The sequence below is a fragment of the Dasypus novemcinctus genome, chromosome 3 (genome assembly GCF_030445035.2).
Source record: "Dasypus novemcinctus isolate mDasNov1 chromosome 3, mDasNov1.1.hap2, whole genome shotgun sequence".
Lineage (NCBI taxonomy): Eukaryota > Metazoa > Chordata > Mammalia > Cingulata > Dasypodidae > Dasypus > Dasypus novemcinctus.
In genome coordinates, this window is record NC_080675.1 from 93,525,854 (window position 1) to 93,552,783 (window position 26,930).

At 44.9% G+C, this 26,930-nt stretch overlaps 1 protein-coding gene and 1 non-coding gene across 3 annotated transcripts; one reads left to right on the forward strand and one right to left on the reverse strand.

The window, feature by feature from the left end:
- Positions 1-484: 484 nt before the first annotated feature.
- On the reverse strand, positions 485-13,390 carry ABHD4 (abhydrolase domain containing 4, N-acyl phospholipase B). 2 transcript variants are annotated; one of them, XM_004474577.4, is made up of 7 exons: positions 13,293-13,390; positions 9,584-9,672; positions 7,990-8,362; positions 7,696-7,850; positions 5,403-5,514; positions 2,672-2,858; positions 485-1,993 (listed from the first exon to the last, which is right to left on the reverse strand). In XM_004474577.4, the coding sequence occupies exons 1-7, from the start codon at positions 13,352-13,354 to the stop codon at positions 1,904-1,906; spliced, it is 1,068 nt and encodes a 355-aa protein (XP_004474634.1). In that variant the 5' UTR covers positions 13,355-13,390; the 3' UTR covers positions 485-1,903. The 2 variants fall into 2 exon arrangements, with proteins under 2 accessions (XP_004474634.1, XP_004474635.1); XM_004474578.5 differs by having other exon boundaries at positions 13,183-13,332.
- Positions 13,391-25,366: 11,976 nt separating this feature from the next.
- On the forward strand, positions 25,367-25,496 carry LOC111759459 (small nucleolar RNA SNORA3/SNORA45 family). The gene has a single exon (XR_002793433.1). It is a non-coding gene; the product is annotated as a small nucleolar RNA SNORA3/SNORA45 family (small nucleolar RNA).
- Positions 25,497-26,930: the final 1,434 nt, after the last annotated feature.

Consider the following 26,930-nt stretch of genomic DNA (forward strand, 5'->3'; position numbering starts at 1 on the left):
AGTAACTACACACTTATGAGTTTTACAAAAGGGGCAGCACGGCATACCACAGCAACACAGAACAGAGGGTCCAAGTCTATTCTGTGGGATCAAGGGAAGGCTTCCCTGAATAAAGAATATTTGAGCTGAGATCCAGAGAATCAGCTGTATGGAGCAACATGTGAAGGTTCACTTGAAGCAAGCTTGGGAAGATAGAACTATTAGATGGGTAGTGGGGAGAACCCCACTCTGCCTAATTCTCCTCCTGTGCATTTGGGCTGGGCCCATCCAGAGGACCTTAATTCCTCATTCATCATGAGGGGTTTGGCTGAGATGGTGTATGAAGGCCCTGCCTATGTTGACCTGGAGTCTGAGCTGGGTCTAGAGGGCAAGAACTGCATGTGTGGGGGAGGCAGATACCTCGCAGGACTCATATAAGCTGTTATGAATTCAGTACCACCCTTAGCACTTTTGCCAGAGCAATATTAAATATCATTGCCAGCGGTTTTTACTCATTTCTTTATTAATATAGAAAAGGAGCCCAAGGTAGCTGGACCAGTAGTACAAAGCACCAGGAGTTAATACTAGACTGGTGAAAGGGTTGGCTTTACAAAGTGAGGGAGCAGATAGGAGCTGCCCTGATTCTAGGGGCCTGGCCCAGCCAACTTCCCAGAACCTCAGAGGGGCACCTGCAACTAGGCCGAGATGGGTAGGTTGGAGGAGGGGATGAGCTGGAGACCATGGGGACGGATGGCAGAGATGGAAGGTCAGGCAGTGAGAACTATCCTGTGGCTCATGAGGAGAGGGAACTGCTGGACTGTGGGCAGGGGCTCAAGATGGGCCTCAGCTCTACCACAAGGTAGAAGAAACACCCTGGATACTAGTGGGGAAGGAGGCATCCCAATGTGGTCTTGAGCTGAAGGGCCTTTCCCACCCCCTCGCCACCAGGGGCTACCCTTACTCTTTACTACATGTGGGGCTTCAGGGCCCAAGGCACAGAGGGAGATGCAGGGGCCTCCCAGGTGGGAGGGAGACAGGTCAACGGAAGAAGCACTTGGGTGTCCCCAGCTTAGGCAGCTGGAGGTGAGACACAGGGCAGGACAACAGAAGTCCTGCACAGTGGGGCTGGGACTGGACTTATCCTTGGCCAGTGACCAGGACCAGCCACATGGCAACAGTGCCTGCCTTGAACCTTAGCAAATGGAGTCTGCAGTGAACACTGGACATTAGCAGGCCTGCGTTCTGGCCTTAACTCTGTCAGAACTTGCATTACACAGAGCTGTGTATCCATGGGCTAGCCATGTCCTATCCCTGGTCTATTTCCTCATCTGTCAATGAGGGCTATTCAGGTCATAAAGGAGATGTTGTAGGTCAAGGGAGCTCCAGGACCTGCTCTTGGCAGTTAAATGGGAACTGATCCCAGCCAGATCCTGAATGGAACTAACATGGGATGGGCCAGGGGGTAGGGAGGGGTTGATATAGGAAGAATATGTTCTTGTATGGAATCTACCCCGACAAATACCCAGAACTGAGAAAGGCTGCTGGGAGCCTCTCCTTTGCCCAGGGGAAGAAAGGCTGCCCTCCCTTTGGCACAGGGAGGGAATACAGCTTGATGTGATCCCTTTACAACCACCATCTGGGAACACTTGGCATGGAGAGAATGGGTAGCACTGGGCAACCCTTTATATTCTTGATGTTCTTTCCTAGGGTGGGGTATGCAAGGCCTCTGTGGCTTCTGCCTCCAGTACTCAGCATGGGCTCCGGAGTGTTCTTTTTTCACTGTGGTCCTGCCATGGGGACAGCCCAAGACTCTGCCTGGCTGGCACATGTTAGTTGGTGAGGAAAGGATAGAGGGGGTGAGTAAAGCAGACAGGGAGGCAAGTGCGACTCTCTGGCTTTCTCCTCTTCCTCTAGGGATGGCAGCTCAATCAACTGAATCACAGATCTCTTCCACGACAGCATTGAAGATATGTGGCTGGTCGGCATAGACATGGTGTGAGGCACCCTCAATCTCCTGTGGAGAAAGGAATCCACCGGGGTGGGATGGCTTTTATTCAGGGGACTAAAAGCTGTCACACCAGTTTTTTTTTTTCCTCCTTAGAACTCTTGCACTTACCTGCTACCCATCAGCTCTTGTCAGAAACAATAGTCTACCTTTCTCCCAGAACTTGGCACTTCCTGTGGGAGCCAAGGAATCCCAAAATCCCATTCTATTTCTATGGCCATTCACTCTATCTTTCCTTCCCTGTTAGCCCCGCCACTGTTCTACTTATCTCATCAGAAGGTCCAGTAACCCAGGGCCCATGGTGGCATCCAGCCCAATTAAGCACACTCATTGGCAAATGAGGGTGGAGGGGGTTAAGAAAAAAAGGTAGGCAGAAGTATGCTGGGAATATTTGTGGCTCTTCACTCTAGTGTTCATTGCTCTGGTTTTGGGGGCAGATTACACGGCTTGGTGAGGCAGCATGGCTTCTGGACAAGAACCTGCTTTTTGGGAACTCAGAAGCCCCGGACTCTAATATTACAAAGAAAACCAGCTCTTTCAAACCCATTGCCGTATCTCAATCCATTCCTCTTTCTCCTGAGTCTTTGATCACCCTTTCTCCTCTCTACTCATCCATACTGACAGTCAGTCAAATTGCACTGGCATTCAATTCACTCTAAGTCCCACTCCTTGGGTGGCCCAACGTACCAAGTCCCGGACATAGGAATCCGGCCGCTGCATCTTCACCTTTTTTCCTGTGCTGGTATCTATCCAGGTGTTGGCCCCATAGATCATGGTGATGGGGACCTCTTTTCGAATCAAGTGAATTCGCTCCAACATGGGGCGCCGGGCCCAGCCGAAGGACTCCATCATGGCTTTGAATGCCGTCTCACCACTGAAAGAAGAAAAACAGGGTTGAGGCAATTAGCAGACTAAACCCCACAGCATGAAATGTATCATCAGAGGCTGAGGTAGTATAATCGTTATCTTTATATTCCTCTCAAAGTCAGGACTGGACTCAATTGAAATCAGTAAGATTAGTTGATGAATGACTTCATCTCTAGAGTTCTCATATCACAGAAGAGTTAGGAGAGACATGCTCATGAAAAACCCAATGGCAGTGGAGCTAGTGTAGCTCAGCGGTTGAGTGCTGGCTTCCCACATACGAGGTTTTGGGCTCAATTCCCAAGCCCTGACACCTCAAAAACAAAACAAAACAAACAATTAGCAATTATTGGCAATAAGAATTTTCCAATAATGGGATGGGTCATTTACCCTACAAATATTTGTGTCATGCCTTGGGCAGGGTGCTCAGGATATCTGCATAGGACAGATGTAGCACCTGCCCTCCTGGAACTCTCATTTCAGCTTGTGTTTTAGGGAGGTAGGCATTAAATAATTATACAATTATTTAACTTAAAAACTCCCCGAAATTTTGAAAAAGCAGTAGAGTGATATGAGAACACAAGCCAGGGGACCTGGCCAGGGGTGGAGGGAGAGGGTCAAGCAAAGTTTCTTTGAGGAAGCCATTTGAGGTGAAGAGTGAGTACTAGAGAACTAAGTGAAAAGGGCTTCCTGAAGATACTCTGAAATTAAAAAGCAGTCTTATGAGGACCCCCGGAGTGCAAGGGGCAGCAGGCAGTGGTTTGTGCTGAGAAGCAACTCATGCCAATTTAATCTACTTTACTCTCTGTGCACTTCTTCAGGTAGAACCAACTGAGACCATATCATGTGGCATCTGACAGAGACCAGCTTTCTGGGCTAGTGTAGTTGTACCCCCTGGTCTCCTTCACAGCCCTGGAGGTGGAGGGGGGGAATGGGGGAGACTGAGTTCTGCTCAGGCCACCAGAAACTGAGAGTTTTTCCTTAAGACACAGCAGCACAGCATAAAAGTCATGGACTTTGGAGTCAGATATAAATTCAAATCCTGACTATGTTTTCTTGGCAAGTCATGTACCTTAATTCTCTCATCTACAAATTGGAGATAACTATACCTCTACTCTGAAAGATATTTGTGAGGAAAAGGAAACTATACACAAAGTCCCTAAGTTTAGGCATAACTGGTAGGTACCCCTAAATATTTTTCTCATGGCCAAATTTCATGTTTTCCAAGGGAATGTGAGTGCCTGTGAGCTTGCCAGGGTTACAACGCATAAAAACTCAGGAGACTGTACAATTGAGTGGTGGTATTTGGAGGAGAGGGAGCTGGTTATCACTAATATCATCTTTGCTTCCTCCATGAGTTGCAAGATTATATATACTGTGGGAGTATATATAATGCCTGGAAGAATCTTCTGGATGGAACTAGGGTTGGGGTCTGGGGAAAGGTTTGAGGAAAGGACTAGGGTTGGGACTGCCTAAATGCACTGTTGAGGGTCTCTGTTCTACTGCTAAACCAGGGCCCTCTAATTGGCAACGCTCGTGTGGAATGTTGGTTAGACATTTAAAAAGCTGTCTGGGTTGGTGGCTAATGCTCAGACAGTACTGCCGGAATGCTAATCCCTTCCTTCTTCTCAGTGGGCTTCAATAGGAGACATGGACAAGCCTGGAATAAGGAGGGCAAGGTTGCTGCCACCAGTGACCTCAGCTCTCCTGGGATGCCACCCAATAGCCTGGGGTGAGGCCTCCAGAGGTGGTGCCAGCAACGTAGCCTCATGGTATTTACCGATGGCTCTGCCATCGGAGAAGATTACCTCTCGGACCCTGCCCTGGCTGTGAGTGTTGCCAAGACTGCAGATCAGAGTAGTCATAGATAAGAATGCCTCAAGATACTGGGGACACCCCCAAATCTCCAAAATATATGGAAGGAATTCCTGTCTCAATAATGTTATTTTCAGAGGACCCATAATTAAATTTTAAAAGCCTTACTCGTTCACTGAGCAATTCTACTTTTAGGAGGATATTCTGTAGGTATAGTTACAGGTATGTGCAATAGCATGTGTACAAAAATATTCTGTGAAGGAATGTTATGAGATAGCTTAAACACGAAATAACAAGGAAATTTGGGAACTGTAGGCCTGGGGCAGGAGAAACTTATAACGTTTTATGCACTTTAATTTTCTTTCTTCTCCTTCATTCTTTTTTTTTTCTCTCTTTCTCTTTCCTTTTCTTTTTTTGCCTTTTAAAAATACCATGTTCACATTACTTTTTCAATTAAAAAAAAAAGATGTTTTTTAATTTTCCAGACTCTTGCCGATCAGGCCACATGCCTGTCTCTTGGGAAGAGTAAAGATCGTCCTTTAGAGACAGCAGCAGGTTTAATTATTCTATTACCTTCACTTCCATTATGCTTACCCCAGGGGAACTTTGTGCTCCCCCAACTGAGTCAGGGCTTTGTGGAAGAAGGAATAAAGGGCAGAATGGTCCGGAGACAGTTCCTGAGCTTCCTGGCAGCTGGCACCTCTCCATTTTGAACTGGCTCCCTGGGCGCGGCCCTCACCTGGGATTCTGTGCGTTGCAGTGGTAGATGTACTCCGATATGGTATCATCTTCAAAGAAATCTGCAAATTTGCGCTTGAAGTCCGGCCGGAATCGCTGCACCAGGCCAGGCCCTGGGGAGGGGACAGAAAAACAGTGGCCAGCCTGGGTTGGGAAAACAAGACTCTTGTGCCTGTGTATGGTTTTAATACCTTTTACCAAACAGCATTCCTCCTAAGGGATCTACGTTCTTTTTATATTTAAATTATAGTGGCAGAAAGAGTGTGAGATTCTATCGGGAAACTCCAGATGGCTACAAATGGCAAGAGTTACTTGGTTGCCAAGAATTTAGAAACAGTCTAACATCACTGAGGGCCCAGATTATATTCAGTTCATTGAAGTCCAGGATCTTTAATTCCAAGGATTACAAACCTCATGGGAGTCCATGGTTCAGTTACTTTTCTGTTACTGCCTGAGCTATGTGCTTTTTCCCCCTGACACCCTTGGGGCCTTTTTATCTTCTGAAGGTAGGAGATGAAACTAGACCACCTCTCAAGAGCCCTCTCATTTTCAGGCGGGTAACAGGATACGAGTGAAGAGCTGAACTTCACAACACAGGCATCTCTGACTCAGGACACTGTTTCTTTCACCTTTCTTTATGGTGAACACAACAGCAGTAGGGCACCCAAATAGATTGTAAAAATTGGGTCTCGTTGTCAATTTTGGATTGCTCTCTCTTTCGGCTTTCTCTCTGCTGGTGAGAAGGGGGAGAGAGAGGCAAGAAGAGGCTTGAGATGTATATTGATGGTCCCGTGGCCCTGGTACCCCCTCCTCACCCTGCTTGCACACTCCTCCATGGCTGCCAGCCAACCACCCCAAACACAGTAACTCAGACTACCAAATGCATGGTCAGAAAAGGGGAGAGAGGTCAGAGCAGGCATCTCTCTGGAAAAGAATTATACAGTCTATTAGATTCCACAGCACTGGGAACTCTGAGGTCAGCTCCCTGCCTACTCTTTCTTTGGCACCTGTGTCTCTTGCTATCCTCCCTTTAGCTCCAAATTCCTCTTAACTTCTACTCAAATGTTCACTTTTCTCTTTTATTCAGAGCTATATTGTTTCTCTTTAAGGGCCTAGAGGGATACTCTTATTTGGCAGTTAGCAGCTAATAATAGCCTAATTTGATTATTGAACGTGACTATATAAGAATAAGCCATCAGTACAAGAGAGGGCTCACCAATCTTCCATAAATGGAATCTGCTTTTCATTTGATCAAGTGAAAACTTTAGGAAGGGACAGGTGCTGACAGTGTGTGGTCAGAAGGCTGGGGTCACCAATACTACCACAGGCTGGCTCCATTCCCAACCCCCTGGCTCCCCTCTTTCATCAACACAATTTACTGACAGTCACTAAGTGCAAGGTGACACAGAGTGGATGAAGACGTGGTGCCTGCCTGGAGTGGGGTATGGTTGAGAGGGGCTCGCCTGCTGCTGTGGGTTGTTTTGCACGCCTGTGTTCTGACCCCGCCCGGCTGGAGGTGCTAGATGAGATCCAGTGATGGTTACTGGGGCTGGATCAGCAAACTGCTGGTATAAAAACTCACACATGTAGCATTAGAGCGTAGCAGAGGAGGAGTCACCTCACAACCCCTTCTTCTCTCTGGGGGTCTAGCCAAGACATGGGGCAGTATTTCTGCTCCATCTGTCCCTTGTATAGGAAAGCTTTTTCCATGCAGACTAAGGAAACCTCAAATAAAGATATCTGGTTCAGGGAAGCAGATGTGGCTCAAGCAACTGGGCTCCCATCTACCATATGCGAGGTCCAAGGTTCGATTCCTGGGGCCTCCTGGTGAAGGCAAGCTGGCACATGTGGCGACCTGGCCTGAGCCAAGAGCTGGCCTGAGCCGAAAACTGACACAGCAAGATGATGCAACAAAGAGAGACACAGAGGAGAGACATAAGTGACATAGCAGACCAGGAAGCTGAGGTGGTGCAAGAGATTGAGCACCCCTCTTCCACTCTGGAAGGTTCTAGGATCCATTCCCAGTACCGCCTAGAGAGAAGACAAGCAGGCACAGAAGAATGCACAGCAAATGGACACAGAGAACAGACTCTGGGGGAAGGGTGGGGAGGATAGAAAAATAAGTCTTAAAAAAAAAAAGATATCTGGTCAAGATGAATAGCTTTAAATAACAATGCTGGATCCATTCCCACTTTTTACGAATAAGTGAGAATGGGGGACATCCAGAAGTAGTTGGAGCTTCTAGAAGGGGCCTTAGTTTAAGGAGCTAGTTTCTTCATCTGTAGGCTACTCACCCCAGGGCCCAGCTACTCGAAGAACAGCCAATGGATTGGAACGCCCCAGGACTGAGGCCATGGCCTTGACCCAGGTTGGGGGTGCACGGATCTCATTGGGGTCAGTTGGTCGGAGAGGAAAGCCCCATGGGTCCACCAGGATGAGGTGCTTAACTCTACATTAAAGGTGGAAAGAAAGGGGAAGACAAGTTGTATTAGGTTGGTGCTACCATGACCCTTAAATCACCTTGGAAGGAACTATCAGAAACCAATACTGACAGTTACATTGTGAGGGACGGGGTGGCATCTCCTTACCTGTCAGGGTACTTAATAGAATAAGAAGTGGCCAGGAACCCTCCTAAACTGTGTCCCAGGAGGATCATGCTGGGTATGCCCATGGTTTCCCGCCATGTCTCTATCGAGGTCACAAACTCATCCTCGGCCCCCTCTGGGTCCCTCGGGAATGTTGGCCTTGAGCTTCGCCCGAAGCCAAGCAGGTCGAAGGTGTGCAGTGTGCGGCGAGCACTCAGGGAATCCATGTTGAGGACCCAGAGGCCCACGCCGCCCCCGAAGCCATGCACCATCACCAGGGGGGTGCGGTCCTTTAGCTCAGGGCTCACAGTCACCGTCCAGATCTTGTTCTGGTTTGGGAGGGACACATATCGGGCCAGGAACTTGTTCTGGAGACCTGAGGAGGGAGGAATTCCAGGGCATGTCGATATCATTTTGTTGGGACTCCACTCTTCAGATTTCTCTTTCCATTCCCAAACTTTCTTAATCTCCCTCACTCCTTTCCACAGCCTCTAACCACACATCCTAAAGAGTTTGACTCCAAGCACAGTTTGCTGGTCGTCCAGTCTTTAGATGATGAGGGGCCCTCTTATTCCTTGAGGCTGTTTGCTCAGCTACTTTTGGGCCCCGGAGCAGTAAACCACTGACCCCACAGAGCTCCTGTACCCATCACTTGGGTGCTTAAGTCTTGACAGATGGACAGAACTTTTCTCATTGAGGGTATCTGGATCAGTAGCTTCTGACTGGAGATAGATGGTAATAGGCGTGGACTAAGCCGCTGACTTATTCCTCTTAGAGAATGAAGTGGGGCAGGAGGGGAAAAGAAGATAAACTGGCAGCTGTGGGGACAGCTCGCTTTGCTGGCCATGATGGCAGTCACATCACAGAGCTGTATGGATGAAACGGCCTGGATCCCAGGGAGAGGTTGGAAAGCTATGGCTGTTCTGTGGCTGGACTTACTCATACCCAAAAGGTATTAGGTAGCCACAGGTGGGGTGCTGGGTTGGAGGAGATCATATGGGGAAATATGGGGAAGCATGGCCCAAAGGTCTTGTTTGAGTCAATGATCGATGCAGCTCATGGGATGTCTGGCTTCTATATAACACTGCCCATGAGAGCTGGTCTGTGGGAATCCCAAACCATTGTGGTGACCAGACCAAGGGTGGGACCTAACTGGACAGAGCACAGAGAATTGTAGTATTAGAGGATATAGGGTTGGTGGTCCTCAGGTGGTAAATCTAAGAAATGAGCTCATGTTTGGAAGAAGAGAGATGAGAGAAGGAGGAAGAGAGGATGAGAGGATGAAAGGATGAGAAGGAAGGAGGGAGAGAAATGTATATTTGTGTGTGTTAAAAGTTGGTATGGGCTTTGACGTGAAAGTGATTGCATGTGGCAGGAAGTTGCATGATGGCTAGTGAGGGAGAAGTCGAGGAACTACTATCATAGAACACAATGTCCTCTGTATGAATCCCTTTTCCCAAATCACGGACATTCCCTTCTCTCACTCCAACCACTGTTAACCAGGAATCAGCTAGCTCAGTGTACCAAGGTCTGGGAAGATCCTGCATCCTACTTGGGCCTTCTAAGGGAGGTAGGACAAGCTGTCCCTTCTACTTACACTGGAGGATCTTGGCTTCCACATTCTTCAACTGAGACATAGAAGTGGGGCGCCAAGTGGGCAGCCAGCTACTCAGCCAGCCTTGAGGCCTGGAAGAAGGAGACATAGAGACACTGATGGGCAATTGTAGAAAGGAAACACTGATGCACTCAGCCTTGCTGACAGTTACAAAAGAGCAGGGTGCAGAGATCCCCAGTCTCAGGGGACCTGCCCGCTATGGCAGGGTCAGCAATTCCCTAGCTGTCTGATAGCCTGTTTGTTACTCTTTTGGCAAAAGGTTATTTATAACAAGATGCCCCTTGTTTCAATAGATACTCAAACCATCGTGTGTACAACACTTGATGGTTTACAAAGCTCTTTTGCATTTATTATCTCATTTGTGCTTCACAGCCCCCCTTTGTTACTGGTTATCATAATTTATGTCCAAGGAGATTAAACAGAAAAAAGTAACCAACTTTTAACTAAGGTTTCATTTATCCCTTGCCATTCCTAGGACTAGCTGTTCTTTTAGGGCAGGGCAGACAAATCCCTATGCCACCTGCCCCTTTGGCAGGCCAGTGGGGCCTGTGTATGCCCACCTTCAAGCCCTGGCGGTGCAGAGAGCACTACACCAGTGCCCAGGTGGGCTCTCAGGTAATCAATCCAACCCTGAACCACGAGATGGGGTAGGTAGGAAGCAGGAGGCAGAGACCTGTGTCCCCTCCTGCTGTGGTTTGCTGATGGGAGATAAGTTATTTCTGGCCTTGCTTTCCAGATGGTAAAATGAACAGAATGCTTACCTAGGCCCCACCTCGTATGAGATGCAGTAATAGAGATAAGATAATCCATCCCACTTTCACCCAGGGACTTCAAATCATTGCAGAACAGAGGTTAAAAGCAACAGCTTTGAAACAAAAAACACCTGGATCTGAATCACAGTACCATCATTTATGGGCAGAATGGCTTTGGCCCATTAAAGGACCTCTTTTTGAACATCTAGATATGTAAGGGACCTGGTAGATTGTCTAGCACAAATTAGACACTCAATAAATAAATGACAGTTTTTATTATTCCCTTCCTATCCCACATGATATCTCTCTTTTCTTGAACTCTGGCTTGGCAAATAGGGTTACAAGACAGAGACCATTAGCTACAGGAAGGGCCAAGCATTGTGACTACCTTAAAGCCTTCGTCTGCCCTTATCACACTTCCTTTCAGAAAAGAGACACATGAGTGAAAATGTGGTTATATACTTTGAGTGTTCATGTCTGACTTTGACAAGAGGGGGCTGGGAGGTCCAGGCAAGAGGTACTGAGAAGCAGAATTTGAAATCTGGGTTCTAGACCTGGCTTTTTCTCTAACTAGTTGTATAGCCTCTTTTGCATTGTTGTGCTCAAGTGTAAAACAGGGGCTGGACTAGATGATTTCTAAGAACCCATCTTAATAAAAAATTCTGTGCTTCAAATGATGTATCAAGATGCCCAGCATGCACTCAGGGAGTTTCCCCTCGTTCCCCACCAAATACCCTGCCTTGACTGGGCCAGTGTTCACAGGTCCCTATAAAGCCAGCTCAGAACACTCCAGTAATAACCCAGCTGTGCTCCAGAATACATTCCAAACTCTTTAAAGGCCAACTTTAGCTCACCTCTTCAGCTTTTTCTTTTGTTATTCCTACCCATAACTAAAGTGGCGATGAGTTAAAAGTGATCCTATTCCTGTCTCCACACTTTTGCAGACCCAGGTCCTGATGTCTGGAATACCCGCACCCTTCTACTTTCCTCTCCCCTTCAGAGCCCAGTTCAAGCAATGAAGACATACCGGATACTCCCAATACTCCCGCACAGTGATTTCACCCTGCTGGAACCCCTGGAATATTTGTCTATACCACATATTTAGCATATAACCTATGCAACCTTGCAACAGTGAGTATCTCTGAATTAGCATAAGGCTCAGGAGGTCATTAGGGGCCAAGATCTAAAGCCAGAAGACCAGAGTCTTGATCCCCCCATTGCCCTATACCAGTAACCTGACTTTGGGCATGTTATTTAGCTTTTCCATGCCACAGTTTCCTCATCTTTGAAAGGGAGATAATAATAGTATCTATCTCATAGCGTTTTTATAAAGATTAAATGAGTTAATGCATTTGAAACCTATAGAATAATGTCTAGCACAAATATATATATATATATAAAATACTTGGGTTGAGGCTGAGAGGAATACATCAGTAGCTTTAGCCAGATGAGAGTTGTTAGTCTCAAGTAATTTGACCTAGGGGTGACTAAGATCCCTTTTCATACTGTATAGGAACTCCTTGTAGGTGTGGAGCATGGAGGCCAAGATCACAGAATTATGCCAGTAAGAGATAAACTTCCTCTCCACATCACAGAGGCTGTGACAAGTCAAACCATAATACCTGGAGCCCACATTGTCTTGTATACCAGAAGCAGAGTGGAGGAGTAATGTCCCTGCAACAGCACACTGAGCGGCTTAGCAGGCAGTCTTCAGGGGAGTGTTATATTTACCTCTCTTCTCATAGCAAAAATTTTACAAGTAAAGCACTGGGAATAGTCCTTGGCATGCCGTATCTGCTCAATACTATTGGGGAAGTAAGGGAGAGGGCGGGAACTTGAGGCAAGGAGCGGAGAAACCACTTAGCCAAGAACTTAGCCTGGCCACAGTGTTCTCTTCCCTCCAGGGCTCTTCTGTCCTGCTGGGGGTAAAGCAGAAACCTACTGTGCTGGAGAGTCCTCCCGACTTCCGTGGGCACCAGCTTCATTTGTGAAAAGGAGCTGAACAACCGGCGTCTCTTCCAGCTCTAATATTCTATGTTTCCCTGAGTCATTTTAGGCATTGTAAATTTCCCCTTGGAAAAGTCATTTCGGACAGCATCACTCTCTTGGGCAGTTCCTCTGAACAGTGGAAGCTATCGATTACCATCATAAAATTAATGAACTTTACAGCTGCCAATTCTGAAACTCTGAAAAGGGAGACCATGGGATCCTGTCCCTGTGAAACCAACTGCTTGGCTGGGAGCTGAGTCATTCTCGAAGCAACTTTTCCTTTCTCTTACCGGCCTGGTACTGCTAGTCACACCACCTACAGGTGGCATCCCAAACTTGATGACCGTGAGACAGTGGTAACAAACCCCAACAGCTCTAATTTGCAAACCACTGCATTAGAAATATTGTTATGATTAAAACCATCGTCAACTAGGATCGGAAGGGTCTAAGGGTCTCGAGGCGAGAGCTAAAGAAACTTGCAAACCCACCACTCCAGACAGTGCCTGCGCGGCGGCGACCTCTCTCCGCTTCTCCCCGCGCCTCCTCCCGCCCGGCCTGCGGGAGGGAAGCTTCCCACACGGGGGACTTCGGTCCTCGGTCAAGTTAAGACCAGCACGTGCTGCTACCCCGCACCTGCGTCCCACCAGCTTGCCTCCGGGGGACGGCAGCGTTACCACCAAGGCTAACACCGAGCACAGCGACTAGCGGCGAACACGGAGCAAGCGCGAAGCCTACGGGAAGGTCAGGACCACCGAGCGGCGGGCAGGCGGATCTGCCGCCGCCTCCGCGGGGCAAAAGCAAAGCGAGCAAACGCGACCCCGGCCCTCCCCTGAAGCCGACCTGGAAAGGAAAGGCGGGCAGGTGTCTAAAACTGTTCCTCAGCCACAGACAGTGCCAGGATCACGGCCCAGAGGGAGAGAGAGAGAGAGAAAGAGACAGGATTAACTCACTGCTGCTCCAGATCATCGGCCATAGCAAACAAGCCCTGCCGGGTCGCGCCGAGCCAGCCCATCCCTCCGCTGACGCCAGCACCAGCTGACCCAGGAAAGCTCGGCTAACAAAGTGGGGCGTGGCCAGCGCCCCGCGGCCGGGGGCGGGGCTCGGGCTCTGAACCCCGGGAGCGCGCGCCGCGAGCGCACAGGGCCTGGGGCGCGAGAGCCGCTAGGGGGTTTGAGCGAGGGCGGGCTATTTTTGCTACGTGATCGATTACTGGCCTGGGTCCAGGCAGAGATGTCTGAGGGTTTCACAAAATAGGACACGCTCTGGGGGTCCAGAGAGGCAGACAGTACTGAAACAACTCAGTCCCTCTCAGGAGCTCTGTCAGCCCTCAAGTCTCACAACTGAAAAGTGATAAACTACCCCGCGCACTTGCGCACGCTCTTTGGGCTTCTACAGCCCCTTCACAACCCTCTCCAACCTCAAGTCCTCCCTTGGTGTTACTTCTAATCAGATGCCTAATATGTTTGTGGAGCCCATGGCACCAGTGGAAGAATGCCCCAAGTAGGTTGCCAGATTTAGCAAATAAAAATACAGTTAAATTTGAATTTAAACCACGAATAACTTTTTAGTATCTGTATGTCCCACGCAATATTTGGGACATAATTAGGGAACCTATATTTTGTCTGATAACCCTAACCGTAAGGGACAGTTACCTGCCAAAATGGGCATTCCTCTGCTCCGGGAATGTCTGGATTTAACCTAGCTCCCAAGGAAAATATGATCCCAGGTTCTCCCTCAGTTCAGAGGACCCACCCCTAGGGCTGGGGAGGAGGGTTGAAGGACTAGTAACTGAAATGGCGTGTGGGAGCATTGGGTGATTGTCTAGCTTAGCTCAGGTCTTCTGAGCACGTTTCAGGCTTGTTCAGCAGAGGAGCCAAATCCTGAAGTTGGCTCCAGAACTTACCTGAACTGCTTAACTGAGCCTGATGTCCCTGGAGCTGTGAAATTTCAGGTTGTCTCATTGATTAAAAGGTTAAAACGAGGGGAAACAGATGTGGCTCAGGAGACTGGGCTTCTGCCTACCAGATGGGAGGTCGCTGGTTCAGATCCTGGTACCTCCTAAAGAAGACAAAGAGCTGGTGTGACAGGCAGGCATGGCAAGCTGACACAACAAGAGACACAAGAAGGAAAACATAATGAGAGATGCAACAAAGCAGGGAGCAGAGGTTTCTGGTGTCTCCTAAAGAAGACAGCGAGTTGGCACTATAGGCAGGCTCATCAAGATGACACAACAAAAGATGTGGGGATAAAAAACAAGAATGAAAGATACAACAAAGCAGGGAACAGATGTGGCTCTAGCATTAGGCACCTCCCTCCCACATCAGAGGTCCTGGGTTTGGCTCCAGGTGCCTCCTAAAGAAATGAATAAGATGAACAGACACAGCAAGTGAAAAACAAGGGGATGGGGAGAAATTAAAAAATGAAATAAATCTTAAAAAAAAAAATTAAAACCAGACTGGAGCTTAGAGTAGTGGCTGGGCGGGAGAATGCTAGCAGCATAGTACTTTTTGCCAAAAGTGCATTTTCTTTAGCCTTCCTGCAGGACCCAGGAGATTCTGAGATTTCTTCTTTCTTGTAACACAGTGTTAAGCAGATCTGATTATCATTATTAGGGCTTAAAGTTTGAGAGAACTGGCATTTGTAGAGCTTAAGGGCCCAGGAATTTGCAAGATGTGGGGCAAAGCACTACAAATAGTAGAATGGTCTCTCATTCATTTTTCAGCAAAGCAAAGTGGTCCTAAATTTCAGTGTGCATAAGAATCATCTGGAAGACTCGTTAAAGATTCACATTTCCAACCCCTACTCTCTGAGATTCTAATTCACTTGGTTTAGCTTGATATAGAAAAAATGGCCTTTTTGGGAAGCACTTCAGATGCTGGTGCTCGTTGAGACTCATTGGTTAATTAGGAGTATAGTTCTGGGGTCAGAGATCTGGGTTAAGGTCAATCTTGGCTTTGCTTCTTATCCATTGCAAGCTCTTTGGCAAGTTTTTTAGTGTCTCTTAATTTCTTTCTGTCTTGTGACTTCTTGTGAGGATTAACCTGAATAATCCAGATAAACATTTATAACAATACAAAAATGTTTATATTGTTTCGCAGTTTTTATCATCAAATAATTATTCAAAGTAAGCATTGTGTTAGACTACAATTATCAAAAGGAAAGAAATAAGCTGCTCTGGAGTATTCAGAGTTCCGCTCAAACCTCACCTCTTCTGAGACCTTTCTTGACCACAGGGTCTAAAAACACCCCAGGCACTCTATCACAACATCTTACTTTATTTTCTTTATAGTGTTGCAGCTCAAAAGTAAGTCCTTGCCCCATCGGTGTCAATTAAGTGACATCAGGATTTTGAGTAGAGCAATATTATTCTGTGAAGGCTAGCTTCATGAAGACAGGAGGGCAGTCCCTCAGATCTCTTCTCTAGTTAGTAGTGCCTAGGGATTTTTTTTAATTTTTAAAATTTTATTTATTTCTCTCCCCTTCTCCCGCCCCCCCTCCCCAGTTGCTGTGTCCATTCCCTGTGTGTTCTTCTGTGACCGCTTCTATCCTTATCAGCGGCACTGGGAATCCGCATCTCTTTTTGTTGCTTCATCTTGTTGTGTCAGCTCTCCGTGTGTGTGGCACCATTCCTGGGCAGGCTGCACTTTCTTTCTCGCTGGGTAGCTCTCTTTACGGGGTGCACTCCTTGCGCATGGGGCTCCCCTACATAGGGGACACCCTTGCGTAGCATGGCACTCCTTGTGCGCATCAGTACTGCACATGGGCCAGCTCCAAGCGGGTCAAGGAGGCCCGGGGTTTGAACCGCGGAACTCCCATGTGGTAGGTCGACGCCCCATCCATTGGGCCAAGTCCGCTTCCCTGCCTAGGGTTTTTATGGGATTGATCAAAGGGAGGTGGGGTTGTGATAGCTGAGGGGCAGAAAACTGTGGGATAGTGGGGACCATAGCAGATGGGCCTCATGCTGACTCATGTGACTCATGTGTCTCAAAGCGACCTTTTGAGATGACGGAGTTAGAGATAGTCTAATTTCTGAGTATGCGCAGATTGATTACATGCTTAGTTCACTTGAAGTTTAAGTTTTAGGCTATTGCTCACACCAGGTGGGATAACTCATTAGACCTGGCTTGGTCAGTTCTGCGCTGACTTACATTACTTCATTAATAAACATTGAGGGCTATGCACAGGAGTATCAGACTTCAGGGTTGCAAAACAAGATAAGGGGATATAACCAGGGGAGCAGTTAAAAGTTATTTAGTTACTATTCAGTTACAAGGCAAAGATTATGCAGTTTACAAAACATACTATCAGCATTAAAGAAACAAGGCATCTGGGTTTTAGTTTGAGTCATAGATTTTGGCTTCTGGCTATTTTAAAATTTTAACATGCATCAAGGCTATATTAAAATATATGAGAGGGTTATTAAGGGCCTGAAATACAATTTAGTGGGCTAAAACATATTTGTCAATTTATATTGGTTACAATTACACTTAACAGTATCTGAAGTTATCTTGATTATTTGTTTATGTGTTATTTTTAAAAATATATTTCTCTCCCCTTCCCCCCACCCCAGTTGTCTGTTCTCTGTGTCTATTTGCTGCGTGTCTTTGTCCGCTTCTGTTGTTGTCATGTCTGCTTCTGTTGTTGTCAGCAGCATGGGAATCTGTTTCTTTTTCTTGCATCATCTTGTTGTGCCAGCTCTCCATGTGTGCAGCACCATTCCTGGGCAGGCTGCACTTTCTTTCACACTGGGTGGCTCTCCTTATGGGGTGCACTCTTTGTGTGTGGGGCTCCCCTACGCGGGGGGCACCCCTGTGTGGCAGGGCACTCCTTGCAGGCATCAGCACTGCGCATGGGCCAGCTGCATATGGGTCAAGGAGGCCTGGGGTTTGAACTGCGGACCTCCCATGTGGTAGATGGATGCCCTAACCACTGGGCCAGGTCCACTTCCCCTGCTTATGTGTTATTAGTTTTCTTCCACTAGAGTAAATTTCATAAGACCAGGGATCTTGTCTATCATTCTCAGCTTTGCTCCCAGCACCTAGAATAGGGTGTAGCAGGGAGTAGGCAGGCACTCACTATTTTTTTTTAATGTTTGTTTTATTTATCCCCTTCTCCCCTCATTGTTTGTGCTCACTATCTGCTCTCTGTGTCTTGTTAGTTGTGTGCTAATCTTTTTTTTAGGAGGCACTGAGAACTGAACTTGGGACCTCCCGTGTAGGAGGGAGGTGCCCAATCACTTGAGCCACCTCTGCTCTCTGCTTGTTATATCTCGTTGTGTTTCCTCATTGAGTCTCCTCATTGCAAAATCTTGTTGTGTCAGCTTGCTGTCTTGTTCGTCTTTTTTAGGAGGCACTGGAAACTGAACCCAGGACCTCCCAGGAAGGGTAGTGTCCAATCACTTGAACCACCTCTGCTCCCTGCTTGTTGTGTCTTTTGTGTTTCCTCATTGAGTCTCTTCATTGCAACATCTTTTTGTATCAGCTCTCCGTCTTGTTCGTATTCTTTAGGAGGTACAGGGAACCCAACCCAGGACCTCCCATGTGGTAGGTGGATGCCCAATTTCTTGAGCCACATCTACTTCCCCGCACTATCAGATATATGAATGGATGAAAAATCTAGTGAGGAGACAGATGTGTCAACAATTACCTATAAAATGATATGCTAAGTACTACAATAGTTTCAGGGCTTTGGGAGCTATATTCTAAATTGTACCATATAGGAAATTGCAGGCTAACATCACTCTGAGACAAGACAACAAAATTTACTTTTTTGGAAAACCTATAAGGTATGGAACTTTTTGAGGCAAGGATGACAGGGCCAGAACTAGTGTCAGAGCTCCATAGACCACATCTCAGGAGGCAATGCAGAGAAGAATTTCTATTTGGCTTCTAGTACAGAAGTTACTTGGAATTGGGGAACTTGAATATATGGAAAATGCCTTTAATAACCAAAGTTGTAAGATCCCAGAGCTGGAATACCTCAGGACTGGGCTGGATCTACTAGCATTATACAGACTGGAGAGGACTCTCTATGCCTGCTCCAGGCAGGTCTCTGGGGAGAAAATGTAAGATTTTTTTTTCTCCTTATCTTCAAGACAAGACACACTATGTACAAACATGAATGAATACACCTACTTTTACCTCCAACATGCGTGCTGATTTTATGCATGATTAAAGTATTAAAGTCTTTATGGGTGGAAACTAAATTTGACAAACCCTCTTTCCTGTCCCTCTAAGTCATTGTTAAATATTCTGTAAGTAGGTGGAGCTGATAAACTGATAGCAAAAGCCTCGCAGGAATAGAGCACTTTTTTTTTTAAAAAAGAAGTTATGCATTTATAGAAAAATCATGTATAAAGCACAGGGTTCCTAATACCACCTAGGGTAGATCATTCTTTGGTTTCAAATGGGTGTCATTCACTGCCCTTTGAACTATGGCCAAGGTGCGACCTTAGACTAGACATAGCAACTTAGTGGAAAAACTTTAAAGGTGCTCTGTAAAATATGATAACCACTAGCACATGTACCTACTTAGATTTAAATCAATAAAAATTAAATGTAAGTTCTTCATTCACACTAGCTACATTTCAAAAGTGCTCAGCAGTTACCTGTGGCTAGTCGCTACTGTACTGCAGAGTGCAAAGACAATTGCAGAAAATTCTCCTAGATAGTGTTCCTCAAGTAGTGATGATTTTAGCTCCATAATGTGAAGGGTTTTCTGTCCTGGGAAAGAAAAGTATGGTAGACTCTTGAGTTCCAGGAAGGTGCAACATAGTACTGAGGGGGTCACTTTGTGAGACTGCCAAAGAGTTAGGAAGGAAGGAAATTAGACAAAGGAGACTGCAAACTTGTTCCACTCCATCAGGGACTAGAAGGACAGTTATGTTAGGATGAAGGGATATGTAGGTTAATTGAAAGTATTTGCTGTTTGTCTAGGACTTGGATCAGGTATATGAAGTTTTAGAAACTTGGTTTTGTCCTGTTTGCAATTGGTGCCTTTTGAACATTTCTTCTGAAAATATCAACTTGCTTTATTTGTTCCATTAGAGAACAAACTTTGGGTCACATTGGGGCCAAAGTTGAAAAGGTGGGGCTGTTACATGCAATAGTAGCAGAGAGAAGCAAAAGGGGAGAATCTTAAAGAGAAAGTAAAAACACAAGGAAAAGGAGACGGAAAAGAGTCTTTTTACTCATGCAGAGATTCTCTTTAGAAGAGTCCTTTTCTACTCTAACACTATTTATTTTGATAAAAATGTCATTTACTAGGGAAGTGGATGTAGCTCAGTGGTTTCCCATGTACGAGGGTCTTGGATTCAATTCCTGGAAACTCCTAAGAAAAAAAAGTAATTTACTGTAGAGAGACACAAATAGTTTAAAATCATGGCATTTGACCTTAAGTAGACCCCTCTAAGGTCTACTCTGACTTTAGCTTCAGCTTATAAATTTGGTTTGCCTTTTGAGAGTCATCTGAGTTGCAGTCTCTCCAGTGCCATCTTTTGTATGTTGAAAATATTGGGTCTCTTTGATTTGACCAACTTTTAATTATTCAGAGAATTAGGTGAAGCAGACATAGTTAATTGTCAGATTATTCATAGTTAATAACAGAAAAGTTTACTGAACATTTACTCTGTGCCAAGCACTGTACTAAGTGTTTAGTGCTTAACGTATCTCATTTAATCATCACAACATCCCACGGATCCAGGTATTGTTACTTCCATTTTACAGAAAAGGAAAATGAGGCTGCCAGACTAAATAACTGGTCCTGGACTAGGCAACTAGTAAACAGCAGAAACAAGGTTTGAACCCTGGGTTATCCAACTCTAGAGCCTGTGCTCTCATCCAATGCTCTGGACATGAATTTTTACATATATTATATGAATATTCCCATTTAAATTAATTTAAAGCAACACTAATATTAGCAATTTCCTATTAACAGGTCAATAAAAATGTTTCAACAATTATAGAATCATAAACTGCACACAGAACAAAACTTATTCTTGCTGTTTTAAGTGGTTTAGAAAAGCTTTAGTTCATTATACTGGTGTGATTTTACAAGTCTCAGAAAAGGATGAATTTTCATCTCTTCTGCTTTCTCCCTGCAGCAGTTCCTGTGGAGATGCTAATGATGATGGCTGACATGCATCAAAGGCAGGCAAAATATTAGGAAGAAACTGCTGGAAGGAGACTAGCTGACAGAGTAGAAACCCCCTGAGGAATCCACACCTGAAGATTAAAAGCATCAGTTTTAGCCTGAAAAGTCTGAGGCTGAATCTTGGTGAGGAAGTTTCCCTTACACTTGCTGATGAGGCAGGGAGAAAAATTCAACTCGTCAAAGTGACGTTTTCTGTCAAATTACATTGAAATAGGATCTAGTCTGGTTGCCACAGTTAGCCTAGCCTCGGCCCCTGAACTTAGGTTCACAAAGTGGCTCAAATATCCTCGGTTGTGAAAAAGAATATATCTCTTCATCTCTTCTTTGCAGGAACTAAACAAAGCTTTGCTCGCTATAGATAATCAGCACATGTGTTGATGCTGATGTAGGTTTCCAATCTTAACACAAATAAAAAGTGAAAATGAAGGATCACGTTGGTCACTTTTACTGTTTTAGGAATTTTACTCCAGTACCTTGGATACTTCAAAGTCGTTAAAAATCTGAAAACAAACCGTTAGGTGCAGGAAGACTTGCAGCTGAAAGGTAAGATGAACTAGGGCTGGGAGGTGAAATAAATTTCTTGTGGAATTAAAAAGGCAGAGGAAGCCAGAAGTTAAGGCAGGGATTTTCTTTTTTCAGTCAAAACGCTAAAATTAAATAGTCAACCCCACTTGTTAAAATAAAAAACTTCAAACCTTCAGTTTTCTTTGCAATATGAGGCGGAGCGGGTAGAGGTTGGACCACGCACGCTCGTGCGGGCTTTTCACGCTGACGTCCTGGGATTTACACCTGGTTCCAGATGACAGTTTGGGGGCAGAGGGCTAATGAACTTGATCATATACTCTATGAACGAAAATAATCGGTCCTTTCCTTCTGCTCCTTGCATCAGGGGTCTTTGAAGGCGGCGACTGTATCTGATTCATTTGAGAGTACCTACAACTTAGCTGAATGAAGGAATGAATGAATGAGAATACCTGCGGGCTTAGAGTGCTTATCCGTAAGCACTCTAAGGGTCAAGCTCCCGCCACCCCCAGACTTGCTCCAATGTTCCATGACAGGCATCTGCAGTTAGCGCCCCTAACAGAATTAGGGCCTTTACCGAACAGCAAGAGGGCCAGATATTGGGTCAAACAGATCCAGTTAATCTTGAAGACACGAGAGGACCAAAGAAAGCCGGAACCCTCGTGCAGTAGCGGTGTCCGCAGTAAAACCCTTCCCTCTCTTCCTACTACAGTATCTTGTTGCCAGAGCAACTGTGGGCGTGACCTACCTGACGGAAATAGGACAAAAAGAGTACACGTCTCAGTCCCGGGACAAACTCACTGCGCAGGCGCATTAGCTTTTTCTGGCGGTAGGTGCTGTCGGGAGATGAATTTTGCATCGGCGCTTTAATTGTTACGCGCCTTGACCTGCTAATACGCCTGCGCAAATTGGCGTGCCGGGGAAGAGGTGGAGCTAGTCGACTGCCGTACGCATGCGAAAACCTTACTTCCGGCGTGGTGGTAGGCTTCGTTGAAACTTGCTGGAGTGCGGATTGTAGTAACGAGCGTGTAGTTATGTCGGCATCGGTAGTGTCGGTGATCTCACGGTTCTTAGAGGAGTATTTGAGCTCCACTCCGCAGCGCCTGAAGTTGCTGGACGCGTATCTCCTGTATATACTGCTTACCGGGGCGCTGCAGTTCGGTTATTGTCTCCTCGTGGGGACCTTCCCCTTCAACTCTTTCCTCTCGGGCTTCATCTCCTGTGTGGGGAGCTTCATCTTGGCGGGTAATGATTGTATAAGTAATCTTAATAATAATGTGTTACTTTGGTGCACTGCTTTTTTTCTGGCGGGTAATGATTGTATAAGTAATCTTAATAATAATGTGTTACTTTGGTGCACTGCTTTTTTTCTTATAAGTATTCTATATTATTATCAGACCACCGCTCCGTGAAGTTACGAGAAGAGCCTTCAGTTGCCTTCATTATCTTCTTTCTATGAATGGAAAAATATGAGGTCCAGAAAGGCTGTTACATGTCTATGCCACACAGCTGCCTAGGAGCTGGAATCAAATCTCTATAAAAGCCACTTTTATGTTGCTATTCATTCTGGTGATCTCCATTTCATATTGAACCAAGGAAAACCCCATTCCAACTCTCATAAGTTGCTGGTCTTTTTAAATGAAAAATCCACCTCTCCTTGGCCTAACCACTGTAACTTCCAGGGAGACGTTTCAGTGGACAGTGTAAAGTGCAGTCTTTTTTTATATATATATAATTTAAAAAAATTTTTCCCCTCCCCCCCAAGTTGTCTGCTCTCTGTGTCCATTCGCTGCGTGTTCGTGTCCACTTGGATTCTTGTCAGTGGCACCCAAAATCTGTCTCGCTTTGTTGCGTCATCTTGCTGCGTCAGCTCTTTGTGTGTGTGGAGCCATTCCTGGGCCGGCTGCACTTTTTTCGTGCTGGATGGCTCTCCTTATGGGGCGCACTCCTTGTGCATGGGACTCCTCTATGCGGGGGGCACCCCTGCGTGGCACGGCACTCCTTGCGTGCATCAGCACTGCGCATGGGCCAGCTCATCACACAGGTCAGGTGGCCCTGGGTTTGAACCTTGGACCTCCCATGTGGTAGGCAGATGACCTATCCGTTGGGCCAAATCTGCTTCCCTGCAGTCTTTCTTTGCCTGCAGTCTTGGTTTTTAGTTTCTCCTATTTATTGCTTGTTGATGAAATTGTTAATTTACCATCCTGAACTCAATTTTTATTTACATAATTGTATTTTAGCTTTATTTTTTTCCTTCTCTGAGCATTTGATATCTTGTAATCTTCCATATTTAATGAAAATTGACTGTCCCCATAAATTTTTGCCAAAATCTAACCCTTCCTGCCCAACAGGGATTCAGGGAATAGAATCCAGGCTTGGCCCAAGGGGTGTAAGCTAGTCTAATTTATAGATGGCCACTATATGTGCTTTTGCAATCATTGGTATCCCCTGCTTCCTGACTTATAGAGAACATGCCAGAATTCAGAGTTTTTTTTGATCAGGGTGGCCATCAACTGAATTTTAGTCTACTACAAGTTATTATGTTAAAAGCTGTTGAAGATAGATTAGGGGTGTGTTGCTTGTACTCAAAGAGTACAGTCTAATTGGGACACAGACATACGAAAATAGAGCTTTAGACTTGTCTGGAGGCTTCATATATAGTGATTCTCTGCTTAAAGTTGCAGATCTGTAGAATGCTTGAACCTAGTTCAAACTCATTCCAGAGATATTTCTGCCCTCTTCCCACCTTCTTAGGACTTAATGACTTGTGTGCTAGCCTGATCTGGAATTTCAGAGTTAACTTTTGGATTGGATATTTAATTATGATCTTGGAGTTTTGCCCTAGAGGACCAACATCTGGTTCTCTGTGGCAGGATCCTGGCCTTCAGGAGTTGATAGGTAACCAAACACACCAGCCTCTTAACTGCAAACACTCATCCAACCCACTGTGTTGAATTTTATTAGGCAGGCAGGAGAAAGAATCTTGAGAACCTCTGATAAATTTTAATGTTTTTGTCTTCGATCTCTGGGAGAGTAGGAACAGGGAGGGCCTGAAAGTTGATTTAAAATGGAGAGTGGAGCCGGTATAGTGCAGTGTTTGAGCACCTGCTTTGCACATATGAGGTCCCAGGTTTAATCCTTGGTACCTCCTAAAAACAAACAAAAAACAACAACAAAAAAAAAAAAAAAAAAAGGAAAGAAACTTCCATTTGAAGTCACCTGGCTCCATAAGCCTCTAGGGTTAGGAATGACATTTCAGGGCCATATGAAGTAATTTGCAGAAGAGTGGGTGTGGTCTAAGTTGTAGATTGATGTGATAAAGCCTATTTTTTTGAACAGATGCCTTTTGCTAATGCCAACTCCTGTTTTTGAGGCTGCTGTGGGTAAAATTGAATTGGCAGACTTCCTACCATTCTCCCCAAGGGGAACTAGGTTATTTGTCATTGAAGAGAATATCTAATGAAAGGACACATTAATAATGGGGTCAGTGTAGAGTTAGATAGCAGGCATTTGGGACAGAAAATGAAAGTGGAAATGAAAGGAAGAGAAAGGACTCATGACAATTCATAACTGCCACAGAAGGGTATTATTTGCATTTCTCTCCGTAGCACTGACCTTAAATCCTCCATCTTCTGCCATTTCTTAGACCAGATCATCAACTGGAGGCAGATTTTTTTTGTTTTGTTTTTGTTTTTTTTGCAGTTTTCTCATTTAAATTTATTCAGAGTCTCAGGAAAATAGAAAGAATGGAGGAAAGCTTATATTCAAACAGATAATGGGCAAGGACTTTGCAAACTGATAAAAGACATGAATCCACAGATCACAAGGAATAACAATCAGTGAATTGGATGTGGCTCAAGTGATTGAGCTCCCACTTACCACATGGGAGGTCCCTGTTTCGGCTCCCATTGCCGTGGAGGCAGATTTTATGGGGAATTTTAAATCTAAATTCTTGTCTTTTTCTTTGGTAAATGCTTTATTTATAAATATTTTTTTATTAGAAAAGTTTTAGGTTTACAGAAAAATCTTACAGAAAACACAGAGTTCCCATTTCCCACCCCCATTGTTAACATTTTGCATTAGTATGGTATCTTTGTTACAAGTGAATGAAAGACTTATAATTGTACTGTTAACAATAGTCCATAGTTTACATTAGGGTATATATGTATGTATATATATATATACTTTTTTTTTTCCTTATATACCACCCTAATATTAACACCTTGCATTAGTGTGGCTCATTTGTTACAGTTCATGAAATCTTAATAGTACTATTGAATATAGTCCATCATTTACAATAGGGTTCACTCTTACACAGTATTATGTTTTTTCTTTTAATTTTTATTCTAGGATCGAGGCTAGAGTCACGCTTGGGTATTGGCTGTTGTCTTAGTGTGCTAGAGTCCTCGAAGAGTAACTGCTGACCTTATTCACTGGCTGTGACCCTCATGGCATAGTCAGTCACCAGATCAGTGACAAGTTATCAGATTGACCTATACAGTCTGTTGTAGGACTGTGCTGAGTTTCCATAGAATGTTATCAAGTGGTTTGAATTCTGAACTGATCTGCGATTTACCTTGGTCCTGTGAAATAGGGCTGGGTTTTCCTTTGTTTGGTACCTTTTTAAAGTCTAGTGACCACTTTGTAACTCTACACCAGTGAACAGCTTACATTCTAATGGGGACAGATAAAGACTATAAAGATGACAAACATAGCTTCACAATGTTGGGGGAGGGTTATGAAGGTGGTTGCCTTCTCTTCCTAGTCCCCTGGGTTATTTTGGGAAGGTTGGTATGAGACATTGTAACTTGAGGAGGAATCAGAGCTTATGTCCCACTAATAACTGATAAACTGTGGACCTTGGTCAGTAAGCAGACATGGGTAAATGCTGCCAGAAAGAAGACTGGAGCTGCTCCCATCATTGATGTGGTACAATCGGGTTACTAAAAAGTTCTGGGGAAGGGAAAGCTTCCAAAATAGCCTGTCATCGTGAAGGCCAAATTCTTCAGCAGAAGAGCTGAGGAGAAGATTAAGGGTGTGGGGGGAGCCTGTGTCCTGGTGGCTTGAAGCCTTATGGGGGGAGGTTCATTAAATGCTAACATGCTTTTCCAAAAAAAAAAAAAATTTTATTCTAGTAATATCTGTGACCTAAAATTTCCACTTTTAACTAGTGACATATATAATTCAGTGTTGTTAATTAATATTCAGAATATTGTGTGACTATCACCACCATCCATTTCCAACACTTTACAATCAAGCCAAATAAAAATTCCATGTTAACTTCCTGTTCTCTAACCCCAGTGCAACCCCTAGTAACCTACCGTCTAGATTCTGATTCTTTGAGTTTGCTTATTCTCATTCTTTCATATCAGTGAGATAAGTTTTGTCCTTTTGTGTCTGGCTTATTTCATTCAACATGATGTCTTCGAGGTTCATCCATGTTGTCACATGAACAGGAATTTCATTCCCTTTTAATGCTGAATAATATTCCTTTGTATGTATATACCACATTTTGTTTATCCATTTACTGACTGATGTATACTTGGGTTGCTTCATCTTTTGGCAATGATGTATAATATTACTGTGAACATTGGTGTGCAAATATCTATTTACTCCTTGCTTTCAGTGTTTGGGAGTATATACCTAGTAGTAGGATTGCTGGGTAATTCTACTACTTAGCTTTCTGAAGAACTGCCAAACTCTTCCATAAGAGCTTTTAATGTACTTTTAAGCCATTTGTATATCCTCTTTGGAGAAATGAGAAATGACTATTCAAGTCTTTTAACTATTTTTAAAATTAGATTGTGAGAATTTTTATTTTTGAGTTGTAGGATTTATTTATATATTCTGGATATTCAATCCTTATTGGATATGTGGTTTCCAAATATTTTTCCCATTGAGTGTTGTCTTTCTAC

Excerpts from the sequence above, each read along its gene's own strand:
- ABHD4 (XM_004474577.4), bottom strand. The coding sequence starts at position 13,354 with ATGGGCTGGCTCGGCGCGACCCGGCAGGGCTTGTTTGCTATGGCCGAT. Across the intron at positions 5,515-7,695 it reads TCGAGTAGCTGGGCCCTGGG|GGCCTGGCCTGGTGCAGCGA; the intron begins GTGAGTAGCCTA and ends TCCCCTCCCCAG. Across the intron at positions 1,994-2,671 it reads ATTCCTATGTCCGGGACTTG|GAGATTGAGGGTGCCTCACA; the intron begins GTACGTTGGGCC and ends CTTTCTCCACAG.